At 39.2% G+C, this 19660-nt stretch overlaps 1 protein-coding gene across 3 annotated transcripts in view; it reads left to right on the forward strand.

Annotated features, from left to right (window-relative positions):
- Window positions 1-19660, forward strand: part of MYLK (myosin light chain kinase) — a 1478514-nt gene that overhangs the window by 1446535 nt on the left and 12319 nt on the right. For all 3 annotated transcript variants that reach the window (XM_085647312.1, XM_085647311.1, XM_085647313.1), the window contains 2 exons: window positions 6227-6379; window positions 7986-8109. In XM_085647312.1, the coding sequence (XP_085503438.1) occupies window positions 6227-6379; window positions 7986-8109 (277 nt within the window). The remainder of the gene's footprint in view (window positions 1-6226; window positions 6380-7985; window positions 8110-19660) is intronic.

Here is a 19660-nt window from a genome sequence, read left to right on the forward strand (position 1 = left end):
TTTTGTGTAAGTATGCAATTGTTTGCTATTTACGAAGATATTTTACTAGTAGCATCTTTACGACTGTGCAGTCTCCACACACAATAGATAAGACAGTCCTATTGTTTTATGCATGGGAACTCCGCAGTTGTAAAGATACTACTAGTAAAATGCCTTTGAGAATAGCAAGCAATCGTAAATTTACACAAAAGTGTAAGTTTACCTTTGTGAATCAGAGTTTTTTTTTTGTTTTGGTTTGTCCTGCTGTCAAAGGCAGCCTTACTCTGGACTCTTCAGAAATAATCACATTTCCCTGTGATGGTGCTTTGGCACCTCTGCCTTGGTGCCACATTTGAATCCTTGTGCACATGGCAGCAGAATGCTGCATTTTTAACAGAATTGGGTTCTCTATTGCCTTGCACATTGTACTGACACTTTACACTGCTGTGTGCACCAATTGCTGCTTTTCTCTTGTACTATAATAGAAGTCTAGGTGTATCCTCATCTGGAGCCTTATCAAAAAAAGTACTAATGGTTTCGCAACAGCCCACAAGGTATTTATTTAATCGATTTATATAGTGCTCGTGCAAGAAAACTTAAGGGTGCTTCACTTTTGAACAATTGGTACATGCATTAGAAACAAAGAATAGCTATAATAAGAGGTAACAAGCGATAGCTAAAGAATAAACAAAGTCTATTTCCCATGGACAAGTAATCTTTTAGGTGTCCTCTGAATGGCCTAAAATAATGTTTTTGTTCTATGATCTTGGGGAAGAGTTTAATATGGTAGTTTTTGGTCTTGATTATTCGAAATTTAGGTACTCCTAAGTAGAGAGAGTCCATCATTTTTAGCTTGCTTTCCAAGATTCATAGTCGGTAAGCGTATTATGAAGGCTAATTCGGGTGTAAGGCCTACACAATATGCATCTAATTTTAAATTTAACTCTTGCTGAAATTGGCTTCCAACGTGCAATTTTGAAAATCTAGCAGTATTTCCAGGGTGTTTGCGGAATTGTCACTCTTCCCGTTCCTGCATGAATTGAGGAACCATCATAAGGCAGAAGAATTTCAAGACGTTTCAAGACGGAAATTGCACACAAAAAGACAGCTTGTGGTGCATTTCGTCTTTGTATGCAATGAAACAGAAATTAATGACAGTAACAGTAGGGAGAGAGCGGGTCACTTTTGTGACTCTGGTGATCTTAATTGATGCCCCTGTTTTCCACTTATCTTACATTAACTCAACCTTGAATTATGAGTTAAGTGGATAATAGCTGCTTATGTTAATTGAGTTATCCTCATGCATGCAATAGTTGATTCCAAACGGATATATAGATGTATACTATGGTATTGCACGCTCTCATAAATAGTTTATTCCCAATAACATTATCATAAATGGATGCTTCTTGCCAAATTCCTTAACAGTATCAGGCGTCCGAGTTCCTGAAAAAGATGCTCATCCAACCATTGGTTTTCTCTTCATGAAGTTTATTATTCAGAGTAAAATCAGGATACATGTGAAAGGCCCAGGGGACAGCATCCAACTATCTCTAGATTCAAATACACACAAAATATATTTCAATGAAGAACATATAGACAAAATTAGCACCTTTCAAGTGTTTCAGGGGAAGGCTTGCGGGGTCCAAGTTTAATCCTGTTGGTTGATGTGTGAGGAGAGGATGAAGGTGGTTGATTCTAGTGAGGTGGAGAAACATCAGGTGAAATACAAGCAGTGTTTTGATGATAAACACAATGGTCCTAATTACGCTGTCAGTCGAAGTTGCCTCCAATCAACACCGTTTTGTGGAAGGAACTGACCAACCAAGGGACGGCAGTTCCGACCGTGCAATTAGGATGTGACCGCACATGGAGCAGTCGTAAACTTCAATTTTTCAATTGGAGCTTGTGTGTCAGGCTGACTTCGCACGCAGCACAAGCTACCATTGAAACATTGAAGTTTTAAAACAGCCGTGCACTGTGTGGCATTGCCCACCAGGGCCAAATGCGGAGGGTCAGTGGGGAAGGGGGCTTTGCTAGGGGCCCCTACAAGTCAGTTTCTGACAGCCAATCCATGTCGGAAAGGTTGCCCTGGATTGGCTGAAACCAACATCATAATCACGACAGTGGAAACACCATCTTTAAGGGATTATGAGGGCTGTCCAACTGGCTGACGGGCTCCTTGAGCCTGTCGAAAGGAGCCCGTCGAAACTGCATCGGATTCCTTGGCCAGTTTAAACTCTGACCGCCATCATAATACGGTGGTTGGACTTTAAACCTGTCATGTCAGTCGGACAGCCTGGACCAGTGGTCGCAGGCTTTCCGACCGACATCGTAATCAGGCCCAATGTGTGTGAGAGGGTGGCATGTGGACGATTGTTTTTGTGAAGAAGCAAGGTTGGACACCAAAAGAAGGATCTATATACTGGGGTCCAAAGCGCATTATGCGGGTGAAGAGAAATGTAGTTGTTTTGTGTGATAGTGGTGTTTGAAGTATGTCCAGGCTGGCAAAGTGTGATGGAAAAATTAAACATGGCAACAATCTCACTTCAGATCAGAAGGGGACTGAGGAGACAATGGGAGGAAGCTGTCGCAGTCTCCGTCCAAAGAGAGCACCCTATTAATTGGTCACTATGATTTGGGTGCCAGGTAGTAAAGTTGGTTATCAGAGTTGTGCATGTTTGTGTAAAGTAATGCAGCTGAAATTTTGTTTTCGTCATCTTATACGGACATCAGATGTTTTAAAACAGTTGCTTGTCATTTTGTGGAAAGCATGTGGCTCAGTTGTTCTTTTAAATGTTCTACTTTCTTTTATTTGTTTTTATTTCATTATTCTTGGGTGTACTATCCAAGTTCCTATTAACTGGCTTTTCCTTTGCAGTTTTCCTAAATGTTCATAAGTGAGGAGATGTGCTGTAGCTTGTGCTCAGAATGTCAGGATCTAAAGTACCACCAATTATGCTCCAAGGGCACCTAGGCAACTGGGTGGAATGTAGAGTGGGAATAGCTGTTGGAGGAGGAGGAAGCACACTCTATCGCTGTCTCTGTTGGTGGAATAAAGGTCTTCAAGACAATTTCGTTCAAGACACGCTTTATAAGTGTTTTGCAAGGTCTGGAAAAACAGCATGGATTTAAGCTCGCAGCAGGCAATGTTTATTTTAAAATCAGGGCAATCAACAGTGAAAACTGGCAGAGCAGATCACTAAACCGGCCCATAAACAGACAAAAAACAAGGACACACACTAACCAGCCAGACCAGCTCTTCAGGCACTGATCCTCACTACTGACAGCATTCTGAAGCCCCTCACAATCACCCAGATGCTACCTGGAACACTCATATACCTCACAGACTAGTAATTACTTACTAATGACTGCATTTTCATACCCCTCACACAGTAGCAGTCACACACTTTAACTCATGGAACAGCGGTGAGACACTATAGGAACCACTCACACCCCTCACACACTACCGAAAACACTCTCACACCCCTCACAAACTAGAAGTCACAACTGGAGCAGTCTTGTAACCCTCACTGTCTAGCTCTAACACAATATCAACAGCACTCACATCTCAACACTCACTATCACTCACACACTGCCTGAGCTCTCTAACACTCTTCACAGACTAACGCAAAGCCAGTTGGTCTCGCTAATAACTCAAAGCTCCTCGTCATTGATAGGTAACTTTGTGTGTGAGGGTTTGTGGAATGCCGAGTGGGCGAATTCAAGAATGAGTCAGTTGTTTATGAATATATTTATGGGTGACTGAGTGCATGGTTGGATGAATGAGTCACTGCATGGATGAAAGCAAGGAGGCATTTTTAGATAACTTCCAGACCAATTGGCTCTGTCAATGTTTGTTTCTGAATGTGATGTTGTTTGACTGTACTGAATTAAAGCAGCTAAATAAGTAAAGCAGCATAGTTTATTTTTATATGGTTTGTTAATTAGTCCAATATGTGTCCTTGTTTAGACAACACTGCCATCCCGTGGAATGCACTGATCTCAGTACCATCCATTTATTTTAACACATCCTATTGAATTCTCAAACTCATCAAATTTGGTAAACACATTATTAAGCAATAAAACAATATGATGAAGAATTCAGTTTTCCTCCAGAGAAAATCATAATTTGTATTCTAAATTTGTGTCCAAAAGCTTATAGGACTTTTATTTCATAAGGGCTTCAGTGGTCACTGAAACTATTTAACATAAACGACCAGAACCGCTTCAAACCTAACTTGCAGTTACCACTATTGCATGTAGCCTTTGGTAATGTGCAAGGTAGGTTTGCTGCAGGCAACCAACCTCCCTTCCATGCAGCCAACCACTGGCTGTAAATGTAGTTTGCAGCTTAATACCAATTCTGGTATTCCAGCTACTGTGGAAATCTGTCAAAAGGTGCTAAAACCATTAACAAATGAAAGCTTATTCGACGCCTTCCTGCTCTTTTACCTTTGCCCCCTTTGTCAGATCTGCATGAAACCTGTGATCCACGCGCTGCACTTAACTTTACATAACCCCAGAATATTATGGTTGAAAATTTCTGTCAATTATTTTGAGGATTTTTCAAAGGGTGCCAATATTAACAATGTACCACTATTTGCGCTACCCTTCAACCATGGCCAACTTGACTGCATGACACTCAACATACCAGAAGTATGTTAAGCATGCTAAATGTCTGCCGAAGTTCATGTAGGTCTATACAATCACACTAAAGTTATTAGGAAAAAATGAAGATTTTCTGACCCACTACCTTTAATTTTGTCCTCTCCTTATCTGTTCACTGTGCAGCCTGAAAGCCCTGCCCTGTGCTAAACTAGCTAACATCCTGCAGACGTTCATACAGATTCATTAAACATTACTTAAGTTATAAGCAAATGAAGAAATATTGACCACTACCCTACAACCGTACCACCATTTGATAGATTTGCATGATACTCAAAATATAAGTATGTGACATATACGGTCTACGGAGTGTTGTGCAGATCCATGAAACTGCACCAAGTTATTAGCAAATCAATGATTTCGTAACCCCTCCCCATTCATTTTGCCACCAGTTGGCCATGAATGAAAACTTGCTTACTTGCTGCCCATACTATGTGTGTTATATTGTGTGTGATATTACCCGTGCCGAACATTCTGTGTGTGCTTGAGGGACGATGTTCTGTGTAACTAAAACTCTTGCAGCCTGCACTATTTCTGTGAGTTATACAAGCTTCACTGTTGCTACGTGTGCTGAGCATATGTGCATCAATGAAGATAGCACTTCTGCTACCTTTGGTGAACACATTCTATGTGCGAGGAAAACTTGTTTTGCTACTGCCCTGTGCTATACCTGTTTGTGTTTTGGAAAGAATGCACTGCTTCTCTCAAAAAATAAACAGCTGATATTTGCCGCAATAATAATCAATTTAGAACTTATTTCACACGGATATTGGAATGATCAACCTTGCTAATTTTGAGACCATTATTTCTAATGGTATGAGATATGTAAAGTCGGTATGATGCATGTCTAGCAAATTGGATTGTGCAGTGCCTGTTATTTCATGACTACAAATTCATAATGTATACTGATTCTTTTTATGACCTTGCTATCATTAATTATATTTACTACTTAAGGTACGATTATATGCTCTTGAGTGACTCCTCTTCTGATAGATTATGAAATCTTTAAAATTTGGGGGAAAGCTATGCTTGATCATTTTATTTGTCTTGTAATATGTGGATGGGAACAGAGAGGGTAAAATCAAAGGCGATAAAGGAGCTGCTTTCAATATTTAGAAAAATCATATGAGCCCTCAACAAATTCCGTATATTATTTGAATCAGCAAAGCATCCTGTGTTTTTTAGTCACTGTTTTGGGGGAATTTGTGCTAAAATGTTATTGGTTGGCTCAAATAGTCCCAAATTGCTTACGAGGCCGCTTGTGAGAGGTGGGCTTCCTTTCAAAATTATACTTTGAATTTTCTGAGTGAGTGTCCACAGAAATGCAGTAAAAGCAGAAATGCAGAAAATGGTGTTTTAGTAAGTTGGACTATTGTGGTGCAATATGGACCCTTTCTCCCTATTATTCTAAAAAATGTTGTCGGGGTAAGACCCTTCTCATACCCTCTTATATAGTTTAGGATTGTTTGATAGACACTAACTCAGAAGGTGTGAAAAGTTACACCTCACCACTAACAAAGTTCACGGCCACCACTGTATTACAGAGATTTAAACAATGCCACTCTTTTCTGTTTCTCAACAGAGTCAGTGGTCTCTCACCTTTCATGGGAGACAATGACAATGAAACATTGGCTAACGTGACTTCCGCCACCTGGGACTTCGATGACGAAGCCTTCGATGAAATCTCAGAAGATGCAAAGGACTTCATCAGCAGCCTATTAAAGAAGGATATGAAGTAAAGAAAATTTTTAAATATTGACAATGTAGAAACTTTTAGTTACACTTTGCAAGTGATAACATGACATTTTGGCATTAATAGCCCGCCTACTAGGGCTGGAAATTTGGCTAGAACACTTTAATGGTGGCCTTCTTTTTATTTTTATTGTTTTCTTTTTTCTGTCAAGATGATTTCACCTAAAAGGTGCTGCAGTGTTTTTTTGGCTTTTTTACAATGGGGCTCATGAGAACAGATTTTTATATAATGAATTTATAATATAGATTTCATAGAATAGTTGTTTAAGGGAACATTTGCCTCTTTGCTTGGTATTTGGAAGGTGGTGCATTGAGAAGAACCTGAAGGCTTGAGTAAGATGATAGATGTCTGTAGCACACGCTGTAAGTATATCTGCTTCCAGATGGAGAATCTTAGACAGTGCAAGGATGTACTTCATCAGTTAATCCTGTTAGTTCCAAAGGCATTTCCCCAGAAAGTTAACTAAGATGATATAGTTGCCATTTTCTTAAATGTCCAGAGCTATATAGTCACAAATGTAGTCAATGTGATTGCTTGCAGGCAGTTTTCCATTTTCTACATTTCCAAAACCTTTTGTTTTATACTGAGTTTATTCTGTACGGTTCCTGAATGGCAGTCAAACAAGATTCTCATTCCTTGTGTATGTGTATACCAGTCTTCTCACTACTACATAATACATATGCCATTTACACATACATACAAACAACTTGTATGATTTGACTTAATGCACTGCTAGAATTGACGTGTCCTTGGAGTTTCAAACCCCAGTGTGATCATATGTGATATTCATATGTTGTAGCTACATTTTTGTGATTTCTAAACTGGACTAGGTGAAATTAATCATGTGTCCTCCTTGTTTTTGTTGTTGTATGTTAGTTTGTTGTTTCTTCAAGGTTATTACATGGCTGGAACTTAGTGTATGGTATAGGCTTTCTTGAAGGAGATGACGGTGGGCCTGAACCAATGTTACAATGTTTGTTCCTGACTTGTTTTACTCTCCATGACTGAGGTTTCTAAGAGTGGGTTAGGGCAATATTGAGAGTGTGGTTAATGGAAGTGATCTCTTTGGGAAATGTGGTTCTTTTAAAAAAAATAAACAGGTAAATTGTGTGCCCAAAAGGCACGTTTCATTTCGTTGAGGCTGCTGGTTTTTAAGTGTATCTTTGGAGGGACTGTTAATTGATTTGTCAAAAATATGAGATTCACAATTTTCAAGTCAAAATTTTGATCTGGAAAAAAGCTGTTTATTCACAGCATGTTCCTTCAGCAGATTGTCACTTTCTGAGGTAAAGAAGCATGTGATGTCAAAATTCTATTCGGAGTTGAAATGGTTTAGAACAGGGATATCCAACATTGGTCCAAGGAGGCTTGATCCAAGACATATTGCATGATGACCACTGATTATACAAATCAGTTTTATTTCGAAAAATTGCCTTTAAATTTATATTTCTGGTGATTCTCAAAATCTGGCCTGAATCTGGCCATTCTGACCTTAAACTTGATATCCTCTTCTCTGCATTCTCTATTAACCTCAGCTAATAAGGTTTGCTTGAAGATGCCTAAATGTCTTCTGCATCTCTCTGCACAGGAACCGCTTGGACTGTACACAGTGCCTTCAGCATAAGTGGCTGCAGCAAGACACCAGCACCATGGAAGCCAAAAAACTCTCCAAGGATAGGATGAAGAAGTACATGGCAAGGCGAAAATGGCAGGTAATTTAGCCATATTGAAAACCTCTCCTGTACCAGTTTTACCACTTCCCACCTGTTCCCACTGTCAAACATGAGATACCACAATGTACAACATTATATTGCATATTCCTCATGTGTCTTATAGTAATGATACAAACAAATTTCTGCTTTACAAATTGTCATGGGGTGGGCTTTCCCATTTAACGATATGCTTGAGCATGAGTCTTGACAATCTGAGTGGTTATGCAAAGCCCCTTTTGTTGAGTAACATTGCAAAGTTTGGCTTCTGCAAGCGTTCAGTAATTCTTGCAAATTACAACCCTTTGAGTCTGATGTACAAAAGTGCTGGTTGAAAATAAAAGTGATCGCAATTAGCAAATCAGCATTTTGTAAAGTGGATGCTTTTTAGGACCAGACCTATCTACTAATAGGTCAGTTGATAAAATAATTTGTGAGTGGTGGTTGCAGAATGACCTGCCTAATGAATATTTAATATGTAGGGTGTAAATTGCAACTCTAATTGGCTGCCTTCCACTATATGGCGTCCTGCAAGAGACAGAAGCACACTATGTTTGTGATTAATTTCAAAACTGATTTGTTTTTTTAAAGTAGCCCAATTTCTTAAAGGAAATGTGGCTGCTTTAAAATAAAAAGGTTTTCCATTTTAAAACACTTATTTGAGAGTTGGCAGTGCCCCCTTTGAACAAGTTACTCTTCATGAAGCTAACCTCTTGATTCACAATACAAGAGGAGTTCAAGAGGGATCCATCCCTTTTGTAAATCAGTGACCACCTCAATTTTGGAGCTGTTAACTCTTCAGTGGTTTGCAGTTGGAATTGCTGTCATAAGCACTGATACATAGGATTCCAATTTGGAATGTGGATGAGGCAAATTGAGAAGTGGTATCCATTTCTAAATCCAATTAACCATTTAAGAAAAAAAAAATCTGAATCGTTAAATGGGCTTAAGCATCCCTTACAGGTAGTAGCTGTTGCAAACCCTTTGTTTTGTCGAATCCAAGGCTTTGCAACCATTAATCACATCTGTCCCTTAGCACTCAAACTTTCCTGCATGCTGGGTTTTATGTAAAATGTATGATTTTGTTAACCCTTTTAAGTTGTTGCAAAAATAAAATCAGCAACATCCATCAATAGTTACTTTTCTACACTTCCTACAAATTTAGTAGGACTGTATATTAGGTCAACAAAAAAAAACTTCACAATATAGAGACAGTCTACTCATATCATTAGTAAATGTTGATCTGGCGAGCTCACAATACAGCATCTTAACTCCTAACCTTCCAGAGTTATAGATGCTCTCAGTAGCCTTGTACATGACCACTCTGATTCCCAAGGAATTCGTGGAAACAGATCCAACCCTTTTGTTTCTTACCTTTGCATGCACAAAGTTGGTACAAAGAAAAGATACAATTCTGCATTTTCAATTTGTTTAAATATCGAATTCTTGTGAATAAAACATAAACTGCAATTGTTGGACAGATGAAACACATCATTGTTATAAGCATTATTAGAATGGTGAAAAATACTAACAATTCCACAATGTTAATTGTGCCTAATATGGCTCCTATGTATCAGTTTTAGTCCTATACTAATGAGAGCGATTCTGGGTACACTTCTGTCAGACTCTGTTGGAATGATCTAACCGCATACCTTGGTATAATATCCCAGGAAGCTGATCTCACTGCATTAACAAATGCATGCCATCAGAGTGGTCAAGCGTGCACACATAGCAGCTATCTTCCTCCTTAGGATGAATGTAGGGACCTGCGGGCTGAGTCTGATTCACAGCTCTCTCCAGCATGCATAATAACAGCTTCGGTGTGAAGTGCCTCTCACCAACCTGAACACGGGAACGGTTTAAATAAGAAAACACCAGTTTAATCTCATTTTGCTAGAGATGCAGAATAACAAATGTTAGTTAGTTTGAAGGGATAAAGTTGTCTTGTCTCCTACCAACACGTAATAACAAGGACATCCTGTTCTGATATGTGTGTTCCTGGAACTAACGGGCAGACTGTAGAACAGCAATGTCTTCTAAAAATAAATGCGTGCATGGCACATTCTTGCATTAATGAAAAAGACGTGCAAACCATCATCTCGAAAAGTTGAAAATGATAACTAAAATGGAAACCACATATAATCCCTACAACACCCTCCCGGTGGTTGGGGACAGCTATATAAAAAAAATAGCAATAGCATAATGTTTCTATAAAAGCCTTGCATTACATAAAAACACTTTAATAGGAAAGTCAAACCCCATAAAAACTGGTAATTAAAAACATGTTTTTACAGAGAAAGTCAAATTTGTCAAAAAACCAATACAGTAGAAAAACGCATGAGGCATCCGATGAAGAGGACGGCATCTCCAAGACATTCACAATATCCATGTCCAGAGCATCAATAGGGGCCAGGAAGAAACCCACATCCACAGACATTACAACGAAAGAGACCTGAAGAGCAAAATCCAAGTCAAGAAAATGATCATTACCAGCCCAGTCGGCAGATGCCAATGGCGACAGTGCCAGGAGTGCAGAATCAGACAAGTGCCCACATTCCAGGAAAGCAGAAGTCCATGCAGATTTATATCAGGAGCCTGCGACAATTGTGTGGCAAGGCATAAGTCTAGTTTGTGCTTGAATGAGCACAATAGACAGCGAAACACAGGCTGCACTTTGAAGCCATATGGGCTGGAAGGACAGCCCAGTTCTCAATCAGTTCCAGCAACATTGAACGTCCAAAATACTATATCATGTTCACGACACAGAAGGACGTGTGGTAGTTCCATCACCATTTGGCCTAGTTGTGGGACAGCCATTGTGGAAGCAACTAAAATAGGATCAATGAGCAACAGGGCGATCAGAATGCCTCCAAAAATACTTGGAAAAAAGGATTGTATGAAGGACAGAATAACTCCAAGCACAGACTGAAACATAGAAACCAGTCCAGATCCAATCACTTTTTTAAAAAAAAGTGTGCTACTCCAGCTGTATTAGAAGCGTTAAAAATGTGTTGTAAAAGCTCACCGAAATGTTGTGACATTTGAGTGTGCAAAAGTGATCGCACCTCTGAGGAGAAACATGCAACTTAACGATCAAAAGTTTCTCAGGCTTATGTGAGAACCAAATCAGTTTGAAACAAAAAGACTTTGAGGTTGCTCAACCGATCAAACTGTATTTCAAGGACAGGGACCCTGGGCCACAAAGTAACTTTTCCGCTAGAATGTGTAGAAGGATACAGAACATGCATACCACAAGTGACCAAATTGGAAAAAGCGCCCATATATGGGACACCTGGCTGCATCCCACAACAACCTCGATCTTTTAAAAGTAGATTGTTTCCATTAGAAAGCAACACAAATTCAGTTGTGAGTGAAACAATGTTAAATTTAAAGTTGCAATAACCCAACACAACCCTTTTCAGTTCCATCTAGCACTTGCATGGATTTACTCCTAAGGAAATATTACCATTTTACTGAGAAAATCTAAGCAAGTGTGTAGACGTGGCAAAACTAGGAAAATATGCACATTTCGGGTTGGCCAATCGTCCAGAATCTCTAATAGAATAAGCCTGTGTAATAAAGAACCTTAAAACATTCCTACTTATTACACATTGGTTTATCATTATTATTATTAATAAGCTGTCTGCCATGTTTCTGAAAACCCATTTTCTGGTGTGAAGGTAAAATATGTCTGATCTTGGAAAATCTATGCCCTGAGATATTTGATAGCATAATCCTGCTCTAGCAAGGTGAGTAGAACATTTAGTTTATGCAGAGAATATTATTCTGCATTTTTGTACTGTATCATGAGCAAAATATGGGTAACACAAAGCTCCTGTTCACAGTGTCACAACAGACTTATTCTGAGATTATTATTTTAATTACTAGTGATAATAACCGCACTGTCACACACAGACTAGTATCATCCAGAATTCTGTTTGGGTCAGAGTGCAACAAAAAAGTGATGAGAGAAATACTTGAATTAATCTTAACTACTGATACATGCCCTACCCTTGACTGTCCTGGACTTGCCTGCATTACATGCCTTATGTTTGACTGTCCAGTGCACATGTGCTATTATTTTGTTGCTGCTGTATGTACTATATTGCCCTCGATTCTATGCACACTTGCTATTTTGTTGCCGTCTCATGTATAGTGCTCCCATGCTCTAGGACATAGTAAGCACTACACAAAAAATAATATATATAATTCACCTTACAGGATATACCTGGGATGGAAAAGGGCACATGAGTTATAACAATATTTTATTATTTTTCGATTAAGGGCATTTTCACAAACAGCAAATGCTCATGAAAACAAATGAAGACTTTGCATGGGTTTGAAATGTGTTGGGCCTAACAAATAACTTTGGGTCTCTGAGCTGTATATTTGACTAACTCATGATGACAGCCAGTGACCTCAAAAGCAGATTAAAGTTTCAAATTGATTGAGAAGGAGATCTGAACCGGAAGTTAACAGACCATCTGTGGTCCAAAGCCTCATTAAACTTAGGATTCTAAAGAATAACTAACCACATGATGATAATATCTTGCATTACATCATAAACAGCAATGTAGTGTACATCAATGTAAAGAGGTGCTTTTAAACTGTACCAAAGTGGATGTGACAGGAAAAGATCTATCATCTCATGTGGTGGGTTCATAGGAAGGTTCAAACTAATTGGTAAGAGATGTACATCTGGAGTACGACAGGAGGAGTCAATGATGTTGTCTGTTGATGAACTACATTAGGGCACCAGTCCTAAAATAAGAAGTGGTAGGACTAAGCTAAGTTAGACAGTATGCAAGTGACATCATGGGGTGTGACATCACTGGAAGTGGCATCTGTAAAAGAATTACATGAAAACTATTGGGTGTTTAAATGGCTAATCGAATAAAAACTCACATAGTCTGATACAGCTGAACTTCGCACTGTGCATGCTTTTTTATATAAAGATTGAACAAGGTCACAAGCTTGCTTCCAAAATGTTATTTCCCTTAAATGCTTGAGAAGTGATAACAAGTTGTGTGCCTTTTTTTCCCCTCCACTGCTCTGGCTAATAGGTGTGAGGATGCAGATAGCTCCCAGATAACATTGTACTCGTACAGAAGGAGAGAGCTGAAGTCCTTTGAACCATTCCTTTGTCTTAGGCCCAGCTAGGGGGTAAAATAAAAAAAATAGCCCCTCCATCGCCTGCACGGTTTTGCTCAAATGGAAAGCAGTCAACAGGGCACGTGCTGCTGAATGTGTCCTGGTGTCACATAATTACACGAGGATAAGTCCAGCTTACCTCACTGGGGCCCAACTACTTATCAGTGGGTATGGTATCCACCCTGTGAAAATAGTGGGTAGATGCTGTCTACCTGTGTTTTCCCTAACTTGAGCCCCGAGCTACATATCCTGCCAATGGTAACGTAATGGATAGAGCATGCAAAGGGTAGTAAGATGCCAACTAAATTAGATGGAAGGCAAAACTGAGAAAATGTTGTGCTGGAAAAGCGTAGTGAATGTTACTCTGCTAGCCTTTATAGGATAAATTACCCTGCGGATGTCTTCAACCTCTGAAGATCTTCGTGGTCCATAAATAAGATTTTCAAACTCTTTCCTGAATGACTAACAGATGATGGGATGTGGAAAAAAAACATCTTGAAGAGATTATAATGACCCTTCAATTCCAGTGACACCCCAGCGTTGCCTCTAATAGGAACACACTAACTGAGGTCACACAATTCCCATTGCATCCTGTTTCCTATTGTCAGTTAATTTTTATGGGTGGTTTTAGAGTTAAACATTGAGCTCTGAATTTCATAAAATATGCATGTATATTTGAATTCATGTGTTTAGTTTCAACCGCCATATGTTGTCATAGTACTGATATGTAATATACTCAACATTCATATGTAATATACTCAACATTCCGAAAATTCCTTATACACATTATTTACAATTAAACAAAAGTCTTAAGGTATGAGTGGGAACAGTTGACTTAAACTGTCCGTCTCCGAACTGTTTCAAAAGAAGGACTTATTGAATGTAGCATAATGCCACTTTAATATTCGTATGGGGAAAAAATTGCTGAAATAAACTAGTCTAGAGTCACAGGGACTTTGCATGGAACTGACATCGATCTCATTGCATCTCAATTTATAATCTCTTTCAGTGTTTGGAAAAAGTATTTTGAGGCGTAATAAATTCCATATGTATATTTCAAGGGAAATGCTTGGATGCATTTTGTTTGACATTGTGATGATGTTACTTCTACCTTCTTACTTAAAATAAAATGAGTTTTCAATTTAGGGCTTAGTTTTTTGTTCCTCAAGTCGTCTTGTTTATCTATCTAAGTCAGGCTTCTCCAACGAGTAGCCTGTGAGCTACTGGTTGCTGGCCAGCTACCTGTAAGTAGCTGGCCAGCGTGCAACCCAGCCTACTAAAGTAGATATTTTGCTTGATTGAATTAATATATGTATCCCGAATGTATAAAGAATGTATTTGAGACAAAGTGTGTATTTTCAGACCTCATAAAACAAATGGCTGAATTCCCAAAATATATTTAAAGCTGATATTTGCAGGATAAATCATGAGGCGTTGGGGAGACTTATTACAAAATTTTTAACTATGGTGCCAGAGGCATTGCAGCTAGGGTTGTTATGTATTACCCCTGATGATAACGCCATTTTCACATAACTGTTGGCAAATTTGTCTATTGCTCTGAGATAGTCACTGCTGGTAATCTTGTCTAACGTGGTCACTATTACAGCCCTAATAATAATAGTATCTCAGTATGATTTTTATTGAACATAAGTAGCTCTTACTACAGAAAAGGTTGGAGACCCCTGATCTAAATGTTATGACGCAGGTTTCCAAGACAGCTTCCACCCCAACTTGGGGCATTTTGTGTACAATGGTAATACCTGGTTGTGTGCAACCATTCATAACTCCACAAGCCTGCTAAATGAACTTTGCACCTTGACCCACTGTCATTTTCATCCCCCATCTGTTTTGAGTATACGTTAAGGTAACTGAGTTTCAAATATCATTTTACAAAAATATTCTAGCCAGAATATAAACTCTCAAAATATCATTAAGGTAATTGAAATTAGGTAGGTCTGGGTTTACTATTGTAAATGCCATATATATTTACCTTGACAATATGTACATCTTCAAAACACAAAGAAGTGAAGCCTCCCATTTTTTGGGGCTCCACATTACCAGGGCCCTCGCCTTCTTTAAAAAACATAAGGTTGCTTTTCTCATTAAGAATGAGGTAGCTTTCCAAAAATGAAAAATCGTTATGCTACAGGAAATCCACATATTGAGGAAAGAAGCAGAAAATGATGGTCTTGCTGAGGTTCAACTATGTCTTCAGCATGATACCCTTGGGAGTACCTTGCATTATACTGTGTAGCATCGATGCCCAAATCAAGAGATGCATTTGGCAAGTGGATATCCCATGACGAGCCATGTTGTTGCTTTATGTTGCTACACCTTCAGAGGGGCTCAGACTGCCGAACCTTGAACTCTACCACATCTCTCCCAAATCAAGTTGAACCTGTGACAAGAGGGAAATGCGGGACGGGATAAAGATTGAACGGAAATAACAGGGAGATGTGATAGGACCTCAAGTGAATTACCTGTATATATCCAAGAAGACTAAAGACCAAGCAAAACCTATCCTACTGAATTCCATCATAACTTGGGCGAACAGTCATATGGCTTTAAAGCTAAATTCTTTCCTTCACATCCAAGCCCTTTCATGGCTTAATGAAGTCTTTCACATTGAAGGCAGTCTGATTAACTGGACCTCTTGGCACCATAAGAGCATTAGTCTCATTAAATGTATGGTAAAGGAATGGTCTCTCAAGACATTTGCAGACTTTCCATCAAAGTTTGCACTAGACAATTTCATACATTGGCAGTACACTCAATTTAAACACTGCTTGTCTAGACAACTGGTTAGGGACCTGGCTAATCATTCTAATTCTACATGGCATATGAACTGGGCTTGATGGGTAAGCTATGAAAAATTGTATCCAGCTTATAGAAGACCTTCTTGGAAGAAGTATTCTCCTGGCCTATCAGGAATCTGCTAAATATATACGATGGAAGTCTAAGATGCAGAAAATGTATACTGAGGAAGTCAGGCCAGAGCTCCTTCGAGAACAAGACCGTGGTTTAAGGGCTGCAAATTTACCTATTTTAAAATTCTTCACGAGTGGCATGGTCCCCTTATAAAATACATATGTCTAAAATGTTTCCTCCTCCCTAATGCTGGAAATGTTACCAACTGATGGGGGACCTAGCACATATTTTATGGTTTTGTCCTACAATACAGTCTTATTGGGATGCAATTTGGTCACAACTGCAAACAGCCAGTGGCCTACACTTAACCTCCTCTCTAGAACTTGCAATCCCTGACAGTACTACAGACATAATAGATATCAACAACCGTAGGGAGGGATGGTTAAGCACGGCCTTAGCCGTAGCCAAATTATGTATATTGAGATACTGGAAATCCAAAACCCCCTAGCTTTCCAGAATGGACAGAATTGATGGCGACTATGGCCACATATAAACAAGTGATATACAAACTGAATGATCAAGCCCAATATATTAAGAGATTTGGGATCTATTTCTAAAGAGATGAAGAATCTTTTGTGAATGACTTGCAAAAACTGAATTGTAATTCACTCTGTGAGCATGGGGATGTTCCAGGTTTGGGGTTTACCACGTGCAGTTAACATTTGACCTTGAATACTCACCCTATCCCTGCTGTTTTCTTACCCCTCCATTCCCCATTTACCTTCTCCCTTACATCTCCTTTCAGTGTTTCTAATGGTACTGCTCTCCAAGTGTGTACTTGATATGAGAGACCTTTAATTTCTTATTACTCTTGTGTTGAGAACTTGATTATTTGACAGTCTATCTTTCAAAAACTTACTTTAACAGGTGTAATGTGCTATAAACTATCCATTGTGAATTTAATAAAGATTTTACAAAAATTAATAGGGCATCTTATGTGACTAAACAACAATATGATACCAAATGCCATGTTTTCTTTTTTCTTGGATTACATTTTCTTTTCGTATTCAGAAAATGGTGCTTATGGCACCTGGAAAAAAATAGAAAAAGCATCTTGATGTCCCCATATTAAGTTTTGGCCTCAAGCCTCCCACTAAGTTTTGACAAGCCTGCTACATCATAAGGTATTTGTGGCATGCATGCACAGCTACCGTTCCATTCAACAATGCAATGCTTGAATTGCAAAACCAGATTACCCATTAGACATCTGCAAATCCTTTCACCTTATTTCTTTTATTAATGGGAAATGTAAAATCCTTGCCAACATACTGGCAGTATACCTCCCTAGCCTCATTACAACACTTGTCCAACCAGATCAAAGTGGCTTTATGGCACACCAGGCAAGCAGACCAAACATTAGGTGAGTTCCCAATGCCTTGACACTTGGCCACAAACGAAATACCTCCCATGCATTGCTTTTAATCAAAAAAAGCTTTTGACTGGTATTCATGGGAACATCTCTTTACACTTCTGAGACATTTAGTTAATTGGACCCTGCTTCATGGCCTACTTATGATTAGTATACTCAAACAACAAAGCCAGAGTTGAGATTGGGGGAAATGTGCCGTACTTCCCATTGACGTATCAGACAGGGGTTCCTGCTCTCCTGCTGTTATTTGCCCTAGCAATTGAGACCTTGGAAGCAACCATTTGAAAGAAAGCATCAATTACAGGTTTTCAAAGGTCAGCTGACTTGGTAGATAAAGTATGCATCTATGCTGATGATCTTCTATTATACCTAGACAAGCCCCTAATTTCTGGACCTGTTGTGATGCAAACACCAAATGACTTCGGCTCATACTCAGGGCTCAAATGCCAGAAAGGTTTAAAACAGGACGGTGTCCGCTTTGTACCAATGATTAATACATGACCTGGATAAAGAGTCTGAGACTGCAGGTGAACACATGTAGCTTAGAATATTTTGGTATCTGATATACAATGACTATGAGGCTCAGATGTACGGTATACTTCCATTATCGGAATGATCCATAAGGAGACACAAAATTGACTTTCCCTGCCTCTGTCAATGCGTTGCAGAATTGCGTTGCTGAAAATGACCCTAAAGTCTTTTATACTTTACAAAACTACCCTTTAGCCTTATCTACAAAGACATTAACACCCTTAACCACACTTATTAGTTTCTTAGGACCAAAAGCCAACCACACATCTCATTTACAAAGTTTTGCACATTGACATTTGAAGAGGGCTTGCTATGGAAGACCCTATAACTTACTGCAGAGCTACCCAGAATCTCACTGTCAATGACTTGATTTACGCATCCCTGGTTTGTTCAATCCCTGATCCAGCATATACATTTGAAGTGTGGCCATTGGGTACTAGGTCCACAATTCCCTATTTGTATGGTGTCAAGCCATCACCAGGTGTCTGCCAGCTACTAGGGTTGTGCAGAGATCTGACAGACCTCTAATAAGCAAAAACGATGGCATGGGAAATAGACGTGTCATACTCCATCAACGTGGCCTCACTTGAGGGATTCTGTGGTTGTGATCACCTGGGAATCAACTTATTGGGAGATGGTTTAACTGGAACAGAAATAAAATCCTTTTTGGATATTAGGGAGGAATTTGGGTTTCTAAATTCCTAATTTTATAAAGACCTCCAAGTGAAGGATGCTTTAGCGCCTTATCTGTCCAGCACAACTGAAACACCGGAATTTGTCCACTTTAAGCAAAAATAACAATATCCTGCCTCCTGATATGGATAATTTATTATGTCTTTACAAAACATTAATCATAAATACTCCTAATGCCTTCGATCTGTTTAGAGGAAAATGGGAGAGAGCCATAGGTCAATTAGAGGATGAGAAGTAGATGTTTGCAGGTATGGTCACAGAAAAGGCATCAATCTCTTGCACACTCTATGTAATATAAGTTTAAAAACATTCATAGGCTGTAGTTAACCCCTGAAAAATTCAGGTGCTTCCCAAAGATCTGCACTCAAATTGCTTAAGATGCCACAAAGAGTTGGGAGATTTCCTAGGCACGATTTGGTTATGCAATCATATAAGGCGCTTCTGCAACATTTCCAGAGTCTCAAACAGTTTTGGGATGCCCAAATTCATTGCAGCCAAAGCAAGATTTATTGAGTATTTCCGAAGATCAGGGATTCTTGAGTGCAGAAAAGGCATTTCACTGACTGGGCCTGGATCTAGGGAAAAGAGTTATTTTGTGAGGATTCGAGGTGAACAGCCCCTCCTTGCTTAATCAAGTGGATACGAAGAATGGGCAAGGGGGTTACCCCGAGAAACATGACAAGATTTGTCAGAGATGGGAGGTAAACTGGGAGGAGGAGGGAGACAAATGTTTGATATGAGAGGTTCTGACTAACGGTCATCAACAGGCGTTCGGTTTCATAATTCAATCCGCATTGCTAATGTGACTAAGGTTGAAGGTGCCCTATTTTCATTGTCAAACGTATGCATTGAACTGGAAAATCGCGTATGCTATGGTACTGC

This window comes from Triturus cristatus, chromosome 3_2 (assembly GCF_964204655.1).
Source record: "Triturus cristatus chromosome 3_2, aTriCri1.1, whole genome shotgun sequence".
NCBI classification, from domain to species: Eukaryota; Metazoa; Chordata; class Amphibia; order Caudata; family Salamandridae; genus Triturus; species Triturus cristatus.